Genomic DNA, 13,653 nt, shown 5'->3' on the forward strand with positions numbered 1-13,653 from the left:
CATATTCCCTGTATGGTATATATGTGCAATTTTGCTTTAAGAAGTTGGAGCAAAAGCAGATGCATCATTCAATTAATTAAAACTAATTGTTTTAATTATTCAGAATATGTATAAAAACTATGAGTAACTATCTGGCTGTTGTCTGATGAAGTTCTGATATTACTTAGAACGAAAAACGCTGGTAGCGTTTAACGTCTATTTTGTTTCTGGAATAAAGCAGTTTGTGGAGTTACCGGTATTTTGACAGTCTATTTTGGCAGTGGATTAACAGCAGACATTCCTACGCTACTTACTGCATTACTTTTTGCACCGTTCGTTGGAGCTGACATTACTAGCGATTTGTTTCACTTTCTCTCCCTCCCTCTGTCTCCGTCACTCTCTCTCCCTCTCTCCGTCACTCTCTCTCCCTCTCCCTGTCTCTCTCCGTCACTCCCGCTCTCTCTGTCACTCTTTCTCTCTCCCCATCTCTGTCACTCTCTTCCTCTCTCTCTCTCTCCCCATCTCTGTCACTCTCTTCCTCTCTCTCTCTCTCCCTCTCTCTCTGTCTCCGTCACTCTCCCCCCCTCTCTCTCTGTCTCCGTCACTCTCCCCCCCTCTCTCTCTGTCTCCGTCACTCTCCCCCTCTCTCTCTCTCACTCTCCCTCTCTCTCTCCATCTCCTTCACTCTCTCCCTCTTTCTCTCTCCGTCACTCTCTCCCTCTTTCTCTCTCCGTCTCCTTCACTCTCTCCCTCTTTCTCTCCCTCTATCTCCGTCACTCTCTCCCTCTCTCTGTCACTCCGTCACTCTCTCCCTCTCTGTCACACTCTCCCTGTCTCTCCGTTTCCATCACTCTCTCTCTCCCTCTCTCCATCACTCTCTCCCTGTCACTCCGTTTCCATCTCTCTCTCTCTGTCACTCTCTCCCTCGCCGTCGCTCTCTCCCTTGCCATCTCTGTCACTCTCTCCCTCGCTCTCTCCCTCTCTCTGTCACTCTCTCCCTCTCTCTCTCTCTCTCCGTCTCCATCACTCTCTCCCTCTCTCTCTCTGTCTCCATCAGTCTCTCCCTCTCTCTCTCCATCTCCGTCACGCTCTCCCTCCCCCCCTCTCTCCATCTCTGTTACTCACTCCCTCTCCCCGTCACTCACTCCCTCTCCCTCTCTTTCTCTCTCTCTCTCTCCTCTCTCTTTTCTCTCTCTGTATGCGTGTCTCTCTCTCTGTATGCGTGTCTCTCTCTCTATGCATGTATCTCTCTCTCTCTCTCTCTCTCTCTCTCTGTATGTGTGTGTCCTTCTCTCTCTCTGTATGTGTGTGTGTCTTTATCTGTCTCTCTCTCTCTCTCTGTATGTGCGTGTGTCTTTCTCTCTCTCTCTCTCTATGTGTCTGTCTCTCTCTGTATGAGTGTGTGCCTCTCTCTGTATGTGCGTCTCTCTCTCTCTGTATCTGTATATGCGTGTCTCTCTCTGTCTCTGTATGTGCGTCTCTCTGTAAGTGCTTGTCTCCCTCTGTCTCTCTATGTGCTTGTCTCCCTCTCTCTCTGTATGTGCGTCTCCGTCTCTGTTTCTCTTTCTGTATGTGCGTCCCTCTCTTTCTTTGTGTGTCTCTCTCTGTGCTTGTCTCTCTCTCGCACTCTGTACGTGCGTGTCTCTCTCTCTGTATGTGGGTGTCTCTCTCTGTATGTGCGTGTCTCTCTCTCTCTGTATGTGCGTGTCTCTCTGTATGTACGTGTCTCTCTCTCTCTCTGTATGTGCGTGTCCCTCTCTCTCTCTCTCTCTCTCTCTCTGTATGTGCGTGTGTCTCTGTCTCTCTCTGTATGTGCATGTCTCTCTCTCTCTGTATGTGCATACCTCTCTCTGTGTGCTCATGTCCGCGCGCTCACATCGGTGTGTGTGCATGTAAGTATATGCTTCTAGTTATGTTCTCTCAGGGCTCAGCCTCCCTGTCTCAGTTGACATGAAAGGTTCTGAAGTGCTTTGCCCCAAACCTGCCTTTTTAGGCGTCTCATCTTAAACTGCTTGACAGTTTGGGAGCATGGAATATGCCTTGAAGTTTTGGAAGATGGACAGCTGTTTTATCTTTGGCAGTATATAACCCATATAGCTAAAGCTACTGCAGCAGTAATCATTTGAACAGCTGCTAAAGTAAGTTTACTTACATAACTATCCTTGCTCAGAATGGATTTAGCTTATTTATTCATTTGTTTTGTTTTGTTTGTTTGCCAAGATAGTGTGACTCTGTCTACAAAGTAACCTCTCTTCAGTGGGGGCCTAGTGAGAAAAGTTCCATACAACCTAACAGTTTGAGCATGTGGAAGGTGCCCTGAAGCTTTAGAAGCTGGACATCTGTAATATTATTGGCTGTATTTTGCTTTTTGATGGGATTTGGTTGGGGGGAGGGGTTCCACTCTTCTTTGTTTTTGTTTTTTTAGACAGGGTTGGAGTTATTTACTGTTCCAGAATTGGGTTTGTTCCACACTTTTATTTTTTTGGAGTTAATGTTGAAGTTTTTTACTGTTTAGCAAATGCAGCATTTCTTCTATGAGACATTGGTGTTACAGTGCTACTGTCTTTTACATCTGCAGCTGGGATTTGATTAATGGCTTCCTATGTTGTTGTAATGTTTTTGTTGAAGTTTTTTACTGTTTAGCAAATGCAGCATTTCTTCTATGAGACTGGTGTTACAGTGCTACTGTCTTTTACATCTGCAGCTGGGATTTGATTAATGGCTTCCTATGTTGTTGTAATGTTTTTAATATTTCTAACCAGGTTGTATTCACTGGAGAAGATTTTAGTCCATTTAAAGTTGTCATTGCCAAGGCTGTCAACATAATCATTAAAAATATAAACTAGGACATAGTACCTAGCTCTTACTTCTGTTAACTTTTGAGAGCAGAACAATCCATGTGTCTGTAAACTTAATATTCCTTCTGCAAAGTCCTAATGTTACTGTAGAAAATACCTTTCTCAAGTTGTTGTTACACCTGCTCTGGACACTCTTGTTAGTGTTGAGGTCTTTATAACATAAGCGTTCCCACTGGAGAAGGTTCATAGGTTAGTACTATGCTAACTGCCCTTGCGAGCCATTTTAAGCCTAGCCAATTATCCCCTGTAACATTCAAACCCTGTACCTTGTGTTTGTAAGGCAAACACCTTAACCATTAGGCCACCCTCTTTCATTATTCCAGAATGCATTTAACCAGTATATATATGTTGTAATTAAAGCTGTTGCACGCATACATGTTTTCATATCTATGTTTTATTGAATTTTGGAACTTTAAGCCTGCCTCACTGTTTGAAGTGAAAATGATGGGCATTTGGTGATTATTGGTATTGCATGTGATGTATTGCAAATTTTATCTTTCCATATTTGTCTCTGTTGCAGTGATAGAGGAACCAGAACATCCTGTGTCCAGTGATGTGCCCCAGTCTCTTGTGTCTCCTAAATCTGTATCCTCTACTCCAGCAACAAGGTCAAAGAAGAAAACAAAATCAGTTGAGGAAATGGTAAGTACCGTTGCAGAATAGTTGCCTTGTTTTTGCATGCTGGTTACTGCACCAGAATAAAAGAATGTTGTCATTTCAAGTCATGGACTTGGTTACAGAAATTTGAGTTGGTTATGAGAGGAAAACACAATACTGTTTTTTCAGAACTGCAGCAACAGCTTGTTGGCAGAGTGCTGACTGTGAGAATACAGACTTTCAGGCATTTGCAGCTCTTGGTACCAGTTCCTTAAATCAGCTTCAGCTATGACAGGGAGCATTTCGTTTAAGTATCCACTATCTTTTATGTCAGCAGGAGGAAGGAGGCTGAGGCCATACCTCTCAACCTGGAATCATCAAAAATCTGGACAAGGCCCATGAAAAATAGGTACAAATCTGTACGCTGATTAACTTAAAATTTGCATACATAATTTCATAACCCCACCCACTCCACTGGAATTGTGGGATAACTTTCAAACGCAAACTGAAGAACAGACAACCAAAATATGGCACCAGTCTCTCCCTGCAGCCATTCCAATGTCCCATTACCTGGCTACTTCACCCCATTTATCATAAACACTAATGTGTGCATACTGCTTTATTTCTACAATGATTATTTGGATTTTATTTTTACATTTTATAGCACAATGCACAAACACAAATAGGTATCTGCTAAACAAAGCAATACTGTCTCACAATGAAAATAGACTTGGCATTAAAACTACTCTGCCCTTGAAACTCACATTCATTGAAACAGCATTGAAACCCACACCACATCCAAAGAAAATGCGTCTGGCCAGTGGTGGATAAAGATTACCTTTGGGCTGTTTTCAAATCATAAGCCCCTTGCACACAAAACAAGAAACATACATGCATTCTTTGATACACCTTCCTGACTTTATTAAATTATATTCCTTATATAATACAGCACACTTGTTAGACTTAAGTTAGAGCGCATTTTAAATTTATAGTTTGAACATTTTTCCAGTAGGCAATGAAACAAAATGCATGAACCAATAATGACAAAACTGCCCAATCCAGAACATTTCCATCATAAAAGTCTACTTCCACACACACAATTGCATTTTAAATTTATAGTTAGAACATTTTTTCCAATAGGGAATGAAACAAAATGCATGAACCAATAATGACAAAAACTGCCCAGTTAAGAACATTTCCATCTTAAAAGTGTAAATATATAAATAGAATGACAGTAGTGTAAGCCATGGGCATCCTGCACAGCATCTTGCACTTGTTTTCAATTTCAGTTTTTTTTGGGGGCAAAAGGGCAAAAAACACACACACATTTTAATCATTGCTTGCATAATTTTGGAAAGTTGCTAGAATCAAGCATGTTACCACCATGCATTTCACTGCCAAGTCTTGAACCCAGGACCCTGTGCACTACAGTCAGAACAACATATCCCTATGCCAGATCATCAGCTTCTTGAAAGACAGACTGAAACTTAAATGGCCATCATTTACTGATTCCGTTCTCACCATAGCTCTCAACCTCTTAGCACAAAAAATCCCGACAAAGCCAATAATGGGGGAATACAGAATTCAGTTCTCATTTCTCACCATAGCTCTCAACGTCTTAGCACAAAAAACCTGGAAAAGCCAATAATGGGGGAATACAGCCCCAAAATAGGGACACATTTCAAATACTTAACTGATCTTATAAACTTAGAAAATTGCTAGACTAAAAGGTTTTGTGTTACTATTTATTTTCTGAAGAATATAAAGTCTGAAATTCAAATGCCTATCATTATTTAGTGAATTCAGTCATTCAGTGCTTTGCAACAAATATCCTTAAAACCACAGATTTACTGAGGAACAGATAAAAAATATGAGGAATAAATTCACAAGTGGTGGCAGCTAGGGACTTTAAGCTCTTTTTACCTTGTACCCAAGGTACACGGTTTGAGCCTTTCTAGCCATCACCTCTGTTCAATGGGGGCATTTTCACGCACACACACACACACACACACACACACACACACACACACACACACACACACACACACACACACACACACACACACACACCCCAGATGTCATCATTCAGAGAATCCGCGTTCTGCCCGGACCGGATCACTTTGCAGTTGTAAAACCAACTGTGTGAAATGGCTAAATCCATAACGGCACAAACAGCAGCCCCAGTATTCAAACAGACACACGCATGTCCCTTGAGCTTAATTCCGACAGGCTGATGGAGCTGACATCATCGCTCACGTGATGACGTCTTGAGCTTAATTCCGACAGGCTGACATCATCGTGCACGTGATATCAGCTCCAAAAGCGCAAAAATTAAAAAAAAATAGATGAAAAAAAATCAGAAATGAAGGTGTGCCACTCTGGAATTGTGGCACCCCATTATTAGGACCCCAAAACTCTGTAAAAAATGAGTAATTCGGGATGGTTTGGAGGTCTGGCTGAGGCCCTTTGCAGGATCAGTCCCAGATGTGCAGCTTTTTATGGGTTTCTTCATTTTCGGACCTGTTAATTCTAAGACCAGTTTAGAAGCACATGTAAGAGGTAATGTTTGGATTCCCCTCTGCTTTCTTCACCCCACATGTTGATGAGAATGAGTGTATTGATTCCCCACCATCCCCCATGATGATCCCAAGTCTGAGGAAATTCTTGAGGGGATAAGACATGGGTGGATGGGGCACAGACCTCCCTTATCTCTCTGTAGATGATCTGCAGAAGGACTTTCAGTCCTCACAACTCTCTTCTTTAGTGGCCTATATCAATATGCTTATGGAGTGAAGACTAAACAGAAAAATCCTGATATTTGTGTCTGCTGGCCAAAGGAGGCCAGACAGGATCCCGTTGCTTCATAAAGACTAGACGTGCTAAGCAAAAACTTCCAGCACAGCTACCACTGTTGAATCAGTGAACATATACTTTGCTTTTGGAGAGTAAAACTTAACTTTTATCAATATAAGAAAACATTGAACAGGTATCTCAGCCACTTGACTTCGCAAGGTTCTGATATGCTGTACAGAAACTTTATTTGGATGCTACATCTGAAGAAGCTACCATCCAAAAAGGTTCCTCCCTCAAGCATTTGTGTATTTTTGTAACATCATCTTCCTGTAACCTTGGGTAGAATACCTTTTACGGTAGCTTCCATCAATAAAATTCCAAGATCATCCTACTTTTCCACAAAGTACATAATTAAAGGGCATGTTTTTCTATATGGGCTATTTCTAAGGCTGGATCCTTACACAGCTCCAGTACCAGCAGTACTAAACTTACCTTATTCTCATGACTGACTTAATGTTTATGTAATCTTTTATTAAGGTGCACTTAGTGTCTGTTGCTGACTTTCAATCATACTTGTGTAACTGCTTGCCACTAGCACCTTTGAAAGTTTGCAAAGGATTTCTATGAGGAATATTTTTTTTAATCCAGCAATCACATAAAAGACCCTGTCCCTCCTTGAGACTTGTATTGTTTTAGAGAAATTCACTGTTCTTCCTTTTGAACCAACTTATGTGATAGTGTTGAAATATGTTTCCTGGAATATTTCTAGTGGACATTGGGAAAAATGATGGAATAGTTTGCAGAGGTACTATATCGTTAAGGAAAATTAAGAAGGGGATAGATTGGCACGTGATTTGCAATTCAGTCTCTCCCCTTATTTTTCCTTAAAGGTACAGTACCATTGCAGACTAATCCATCATTTTTCCCAAGGTAGCTGCCACTCGTTTGTCTCAAATGCAAATTATACGAAGGCTTTGGGTTTCATTTAGATGCTTTAATACATATAAACACATCAGGATGGATAGCAGCAGTTATAACTACGAACAAACTAACTTACAGAGCTTACATACATACATGTTCACATCTCAACAGCCAACTACAAAATGGCAGTCTGACTTGCAAGTGCTCAGCATTTATATACTTGTGCAAGTCCTTGGATAGCTTCTTAAAGGTATATACATACTCCTTGATCTACATCCTTCCTCTTAAAAAAAAAGATCGTCCTATATACAAAAAAATAGCAGAGATAGGCATGCATTACTATGTATATTAGAAACAAAATAGTGTTCATGTCCAAGTTGCCTGGACAGTCTGCAGTGCTAATAACCAATGTGTAAAACACAATGAACTGAACAGAACTCTCAAGATCAATGCTGGCCCCTGTAAAGGCTATCCCACCTTGTAAATTCCACAGTCCAACTCAGCCAGTCACTAAAAGACTTTACAAAGGACTATGGAATTTACGAGGAGGGACAGTTTGCGGTGCACAACTCTTATTTGGAACATCTGGATTCGTCACAGGAACAGAAATGTCCTCTGGAACTTCCTCTTGAATTAGAACCCAGGATAACTCCCTCTGAAATAGTCTCTCACAGGCTGTCTGCTGTGGTATAGGCTCAGACACCCGTAGTAAATGCCCCCGATTCTGCCTAAAGATTCCTCCTCCTGTTTCTATAGTGTACAATCTCTGCTCTGGACCGGTATTCACATGACACCAGTCCGATCATAACCTTTGGACATTTGCATCCTTACCACTTCTTCTCGTAATGGAGTGAGCAGTTTACTGGTCTTATCATAGTAGGACTTGTGGATTAGGTGTTTCTTCAGCAGATTGTTTTTCACTGATCTGCTAATGTTCTTCATGTTTCACTGTTGCAGTCATCACATTTGGGTTATCCCTGCCAGGGTAGCCCTCGGCCGGCCCGAATACCAGAGACTTAGTATTTCTGCGTTGGTTGATGTCGCTTGAGGACTGACGTCAAGTCAGTGGTATAAAGGAAGGCGTGCAATGCCATTACATCAGTCTTTCTTGTCATGGAGCCCGAAGCAGAAGCAGTTCGCACGAGTGCTGGTCGGCCACTACCTGTGTTTCATTTCCGAACTGAAGTTGAAGTCTTCGAAAGGTAAGTACCCATTGGGGATCCTTTTTTCTTGCACTAACTGATTTCAGAAAAAGTTAATAATTGTCTCGCAAATACCACACCGGGACTTCCACACTTACTGCGTCAATTGTCTAGGCCCGGACCACGACGTTCCTCGTTGTCGCTTATATGCTTTGTTTAACGCCAGAACTATTCATAGTCAGGCCCTTATTGTAGCCAGATATTTCCGTTTACAGTCCTCTAATTCTGCTATGGCTTTGGTAAGCCATCCGACAGCAGAGCTTCCGAAAAAACATAAAGATAAAGACAGAGACAGACCGCACAGGACCAAACCTTCCGACAACGCTTCCGTTAAGCTGGTCGGTCCTCTGGAACTCAGTGAGGGGCTTTCGCAGCCCCTAATGCCCGCTTCAGTTAATTCGCAGGCTGCTACCGAGACCCTTTCAGAGTCCGGTATGCCGCAGAACTCTTCTTCGTCTAAGGATCCTGCGGTCGTCTCTACCTTGGATGGGTTCAGAGCCGCTGTGCAGGCACCGGCTTCCAAGGAAGTCCTTCGCAACACCGAATCCCGACATAAACAGACGCCTTCTTTCACGGCTACCATTCTTTCGAAAACAACTGAATTCCTTAGGCCCAGGGGTCGAACCACACCCAAGAAACCGACCACCCATTCTCAGGCACCTGCTCCCTTGCCTCCGTCTCAAATGCTTAAAATGGCAGAAGACCTTATCATGCTGATTAGGGGAAGCCAAGCCACTCCCTCAAAAAGAAAAAGAGGTCTGTCTCCAGTAGTTTTGTCTGAACAAGAGTCAGATGCATCTGATGCATCTGACTATGAAGACATGCAGCCCCCTCTCCACATATGAGGATTCTAATCCAGAGGAATCCATTCCTTCAGCCTCTCCCCCAGAGGATTTTTTCTTTGGGGAAACCCTGCATACCTTAAGGGACCATTTCCAGTGGGAGAGTCAAGACTACCCACAGTCTAAAAAGAGACTCACCCACAACACAGGCCCTTAGCCATCCCCCCAGTCCTAGATGTGGTGGACGATATCTTCCTTGAATCCAGCTTGACTCCAGACGCCCTCCCTCCTGCTCCCAGAAAACCAGACAGGTACTACAGAGTCCCTGACTCACACAAATATCTTTTTAAAAATCCAACAGCTGACCCTGAGGTCATTACTCATGGGCCTAAACGGATTAAAGCAATCTCCGCTAAGAATCCCACTCCCTCAGACAGGGATTCCCGAGCACTGGACAGATGGGGTAAAAAAGTATACACCTCCGCTACTCTTGCTATCAGGGCACTAAATTGTCAGTTCCATATGCTTAAGTATCAGCAACATATCTTGGACCTTAAACAAAAAAAAAAATCCTCCTTTCCTGCATGGGCAGAATCTAAAGATTTACAGGACTTAATGCATTCTGCTGGTCAAGTAACTAAACACACTTTGTACTGTGGTTTTGATGCCCTAAAAGCTTCTTGCAGGGCAGCAGTCACCGGATCTGTCATTAGAAGGCATGCATAGCTTAAGGAACAACCCCTGCCAGACCATGTCAAATCAAAATTGTTGGATGCACCCTTGCACAAAGATAACTTATTTGGCACTAAAGCAGAAGAGGTCCTAAAAAAGATGCAAGAAAAAGCAAAATCTATGCAGACTGTTAAAGATTTCTTACAGGTCCAGTCCCGTAGGTTCAGCAGGCATTTTCCCTCCAAGCACTGATCCTTTCCTGCTCCGAGTTGATGGGGCCAGCCTAGGCCCCATGGAAAAAGACCCCCCCCCCCCAGACAGCAGCCCCAGGGGTTGCAGAGATCTAAACAGTGGACTACCTCCACTCCAAAACCAGGGAGTTCTAAGCCACCCCCTTATGATAAGAACTCGCAATGACTCGCCCCTTCCCAACCTTGCCTCTGCCCACCTTCACATACCCCTAGGAGGAAAACTCTCCTTTCACTCAAGCACCTGGGTCGCCATTACTAAGGACCAATGAGCTCTGAACATTGGTTTCTGGGATACAAATTCTCCTTCCACACCCTTCCAACCCCAAAAGGGTTCCCAGGTCTACCACCAAATCAGTGGGCAGAGGCTCAAAAGCAAATCCATTCCCTGCTCTCCTTGGGGGCAGTAGAGCATGTTCTTGCAGAGCAGATGAGCCAAGGCTTCTACTCCAGACTTTTTCTGGTGCCCAGTAAAGAGGGCACCTGGCACCCCATCCTCAATCTATCCATTCTAAATATCTTTCTGGTGATCCCAAAATTCAAAATGCTCACCCTCCAGCAGCTGCTACCCATGCTCTCCAAGGATGCCTGGCTAGCCACCCTGGACCTAAAAGAGGCCTATGTCCACATTTCTGTCAGGGAGTCTTGCAGAAAATATCTCTGCTTCAGGGCAGGATCTCAACACTTTCAGTTCTCTGCGCTTCCCTTTGGCTTATCTACTGCTCCCAGAATTTTCACAAAATGTTTGGCTCTGGTCAATTCCATTTGCAGACAAAGTAATATTCAAATTTACCCCTACTTAGACGACTGCCTTATTCAGGCCTTTGTAAAGGACCTACTAACCTCCCTAGGGTACACAATCAACGAAAAGAAATCCAAACGGGTACCCATCAAAAGAATAATCTTCCTGGGAGCAAGTCTGGACATAGCATCCCAGAGCGCATGCCTTACACCAGAGAAACAAAATTTTCCTATCAGCTTACTTCTCTCAACTGGCCACCAGGCCCCAGCTTTCTGCAAGGAAAATCCTGCAAGCCCTGGGGTTTATGGCCTCTTGCATACTCTTCATTCCATATGCCAGACTGCATATGAGGAAACATCAGTGGTACCTAAAGAGCCTTTGGTGTCAACATTCTCAAGATCTGGAAAGTCTTCTGCCTATTATTCCTTGCCTGAGGAAGGAATTTCTTTATTGGGCTTGCTCCCACAACAAGGGACTGCCCTTCTCCCCACACCCGCCGCCCAGACCCTCACCACAGATGCATCAAACTACGCTTGGGTTGCACACCTGGATGGCAGGTGCATACAGGGCCAATGGAACCCCCAGCAACTCCCCCTGCACATCAGTCAAAAAGAGATGATGGCTGTGCAGCAGGCCTGGATAGCTTTCAAACCCCTTCTCTCTCCAGGGGTTCTCCTGATCAAAACAGACAACACCACTGTGATGTGGTATATCAACAAGCAGGGGAGGGACTCGCTCGTACCCAATGTACAGGCTAGCCATGACCCTTTGGTTCACAGCCTCTTCCATGCAAATACACCTGTTAGCACAGTACCTGCCAGGCTGTCTCAACTCCCTGGCAGACCAATTAAGAAGAAAGCTCTTGGGACTCCCACTAGTGGCAGCTCAACAGAAACACCTTCTTCCTAATAACTCAGAAATTGGGAACCCCGGAGGACGACCTCTTTGCCTCCCACACCAACCATCAGTTCAGCAAATTCTGCACCATGGAGTGTCACTGCATGGCTTGGAAAGTGGATGCCCTGTCCTTCCCCTTGGTAAAGCTTTCGGTCTATGCCTTTCCTCCCCTACCTCTCATTCCCAGGGTACTGCTCAAAATAAGGGAGGAAAAACCAAGGACCATTCTCATAGCTCCAGACTGGCCCAGACAGCACTGGTAGCCCTTGCTGCGCAGCCTATCCCCGCTACCTCCATGGAATCTTCCTCAGATTCCAAGCCTCCTACCCCAGAGGGAAGGGGAATTCATGCACCCCCAATTGCAGACACTCAGTTTTGCAACTTGGCTTATACCTTAACCCCTGACCAGTCTGCCATCCTCAGTAAGCAGGTTCTGGATGTTATCCGAGAGGCCAGACGCCCTAACACCAGAAAGTCTTATGCAGATAAATGGAAAAGGTTCTGCACCTGGATCCAGGCTAAGGTGGCTAATATGTCATAGCCCTCAATCCCTCTCATCCTGGATTACTTAGCTGACCTACTACACAGTGGTCTCTCTTTCTCCTCTATAAAAATTCATGCCTCTGCTATTTCTGCTCAATTTCCCACTGAGCAACCTTTTTTTTTTTCAAACCCTCTGATTAAACAGTTCCTCAGAGGGGCTAGCAACTTGAGGCCCCCCAGAAGGGCACCAACACCAGCTTGGGACCTTAACTTTGTCTTGGAAAACCTCACCCTGCCCCCTTTTGAACCAGCTTCTTCTGCAGAGCTAAACTTTCTCTCCTGGAAGACGGCCTTCCTCCTGGCCATCACTTCAGCCAGAAGAGTCTCTGAGCTGCAAGCACTCATGGCTGTGGAACCCTTCATCATCTTCCATGCAGACAGGATATCCCTCAGAATTAATCCATCCTTCATGCCCAAGGTGGTGTCCAGTGTGGCTCTCAACTAATCCATCCATTTACCCACCTTCTTTCCTAACCCCCAAAACAAGGGGGGAAGGATTCTGCACTCTAGATGTGCACAGACAGCACATATACTATTTGAACAGGACTAAACCCTTCAGAAAGTCTGATCAATTGCTGGTTAGTTTTGCTTCAGGCGCAGAAGGCAAAGCCATCTCCAAGCAAACCATTTCCAAATGTATAGCACACTGCATCTATTTCTGCTACAAACAGCATGGCAAGCCTCCCCCCAAGGGGGTCAGGACACACTCCACCAGAGCAACCTCCACTTCTGCAGCTTTCCTCAGAGGAGTCCCACCAGGGACATCCTGGAAGCTGTGCCACCTGGACATTTGTTCATACTTTTACCAAGCATTACCACCTGCCTCTCTTCTCCAAATCCAGGGCAGTGTTTGCCTCTGCAGTCCTGCAGGGCATGATAGCCAGTCCCTAGCTTCCTGGACTACCTTCACCCATTTCCTCAGCTTTGGGAATCTACACAAATGTAATGACTGCAACAGTGAAACATGAAGAACATAGTACAGTTGTGTACACTTACCATAAATGTAGATGTTCGAGTGTATTCACTGTTGCAGTCCTGGTTTCCCTCCCTCCATCCCCCTTTCTTCCTTTTTTCCTTGTTGTTCTCCTTTCCTTACAAGGAACTTATTGGTATTTATTTTCCACTGGTGGGGATCTACCACCAGTGCCTGGCCTCCTCCTTTGGAGGCTCCCGATAGGTTAGGGCAAGAAAAACTGATGTAATGGGTGTCAGGTTCCTTCCTTTACACCACTGACGACCTGACATCAGTCCTCAAGCGACAGTAACTGACACAGAAATACCAAGTCTCTAGTATTCGGGCCGGCCGAGGGCTACCGTGGCAGGGATAACTCAAATGTGATGACTGCAACAATGAATACACTCGAACATCTACATTTATGGTAAGTGTACACAACTGTACTTTCTTGATACATGGAACCA

At 44.4% G+C, this 13,653-nt stretch overlaps 1 protein-coding gene across 1 annotated transcript in view; it reads left to right on the top strand.

Moving 5' to 3' along the window:
- Positions 1 to 13,653, top strand: part of AHCTF1 (AT-hook containing transcription factor 1) — a 2,707,103-nt gene that overhangs the window by 2,582,014 nt on the left and 111,436 nt on the right. Inside the window, exon 35 of the mRNA XM_044058692.1 lies at positions 3,358 to 3,479. Coding sequence (XP_043914627.1) covers positions 3,358 to 3,479 — 122 coding nt within the window. The remainder of the gene's footprint in view (positions 1 to 3,357; positions 3,480 to 13,653) is intronic.

This window comes from Protopterus annectens, chromosome 1.part2 (assembly GCF_019279795.1).
Source record: "Protopterus annectens isolate FY-2018-M chromosome 1.part2, PAN1.0, whole genome shotgun sequence".
Taxonomy (NCBI): domain Eukaryota; kingdom Metazoa; phylum Chordata; order Ceratodontiformes; family Protopteridae; genus Protopterus; species Protopterus annectens.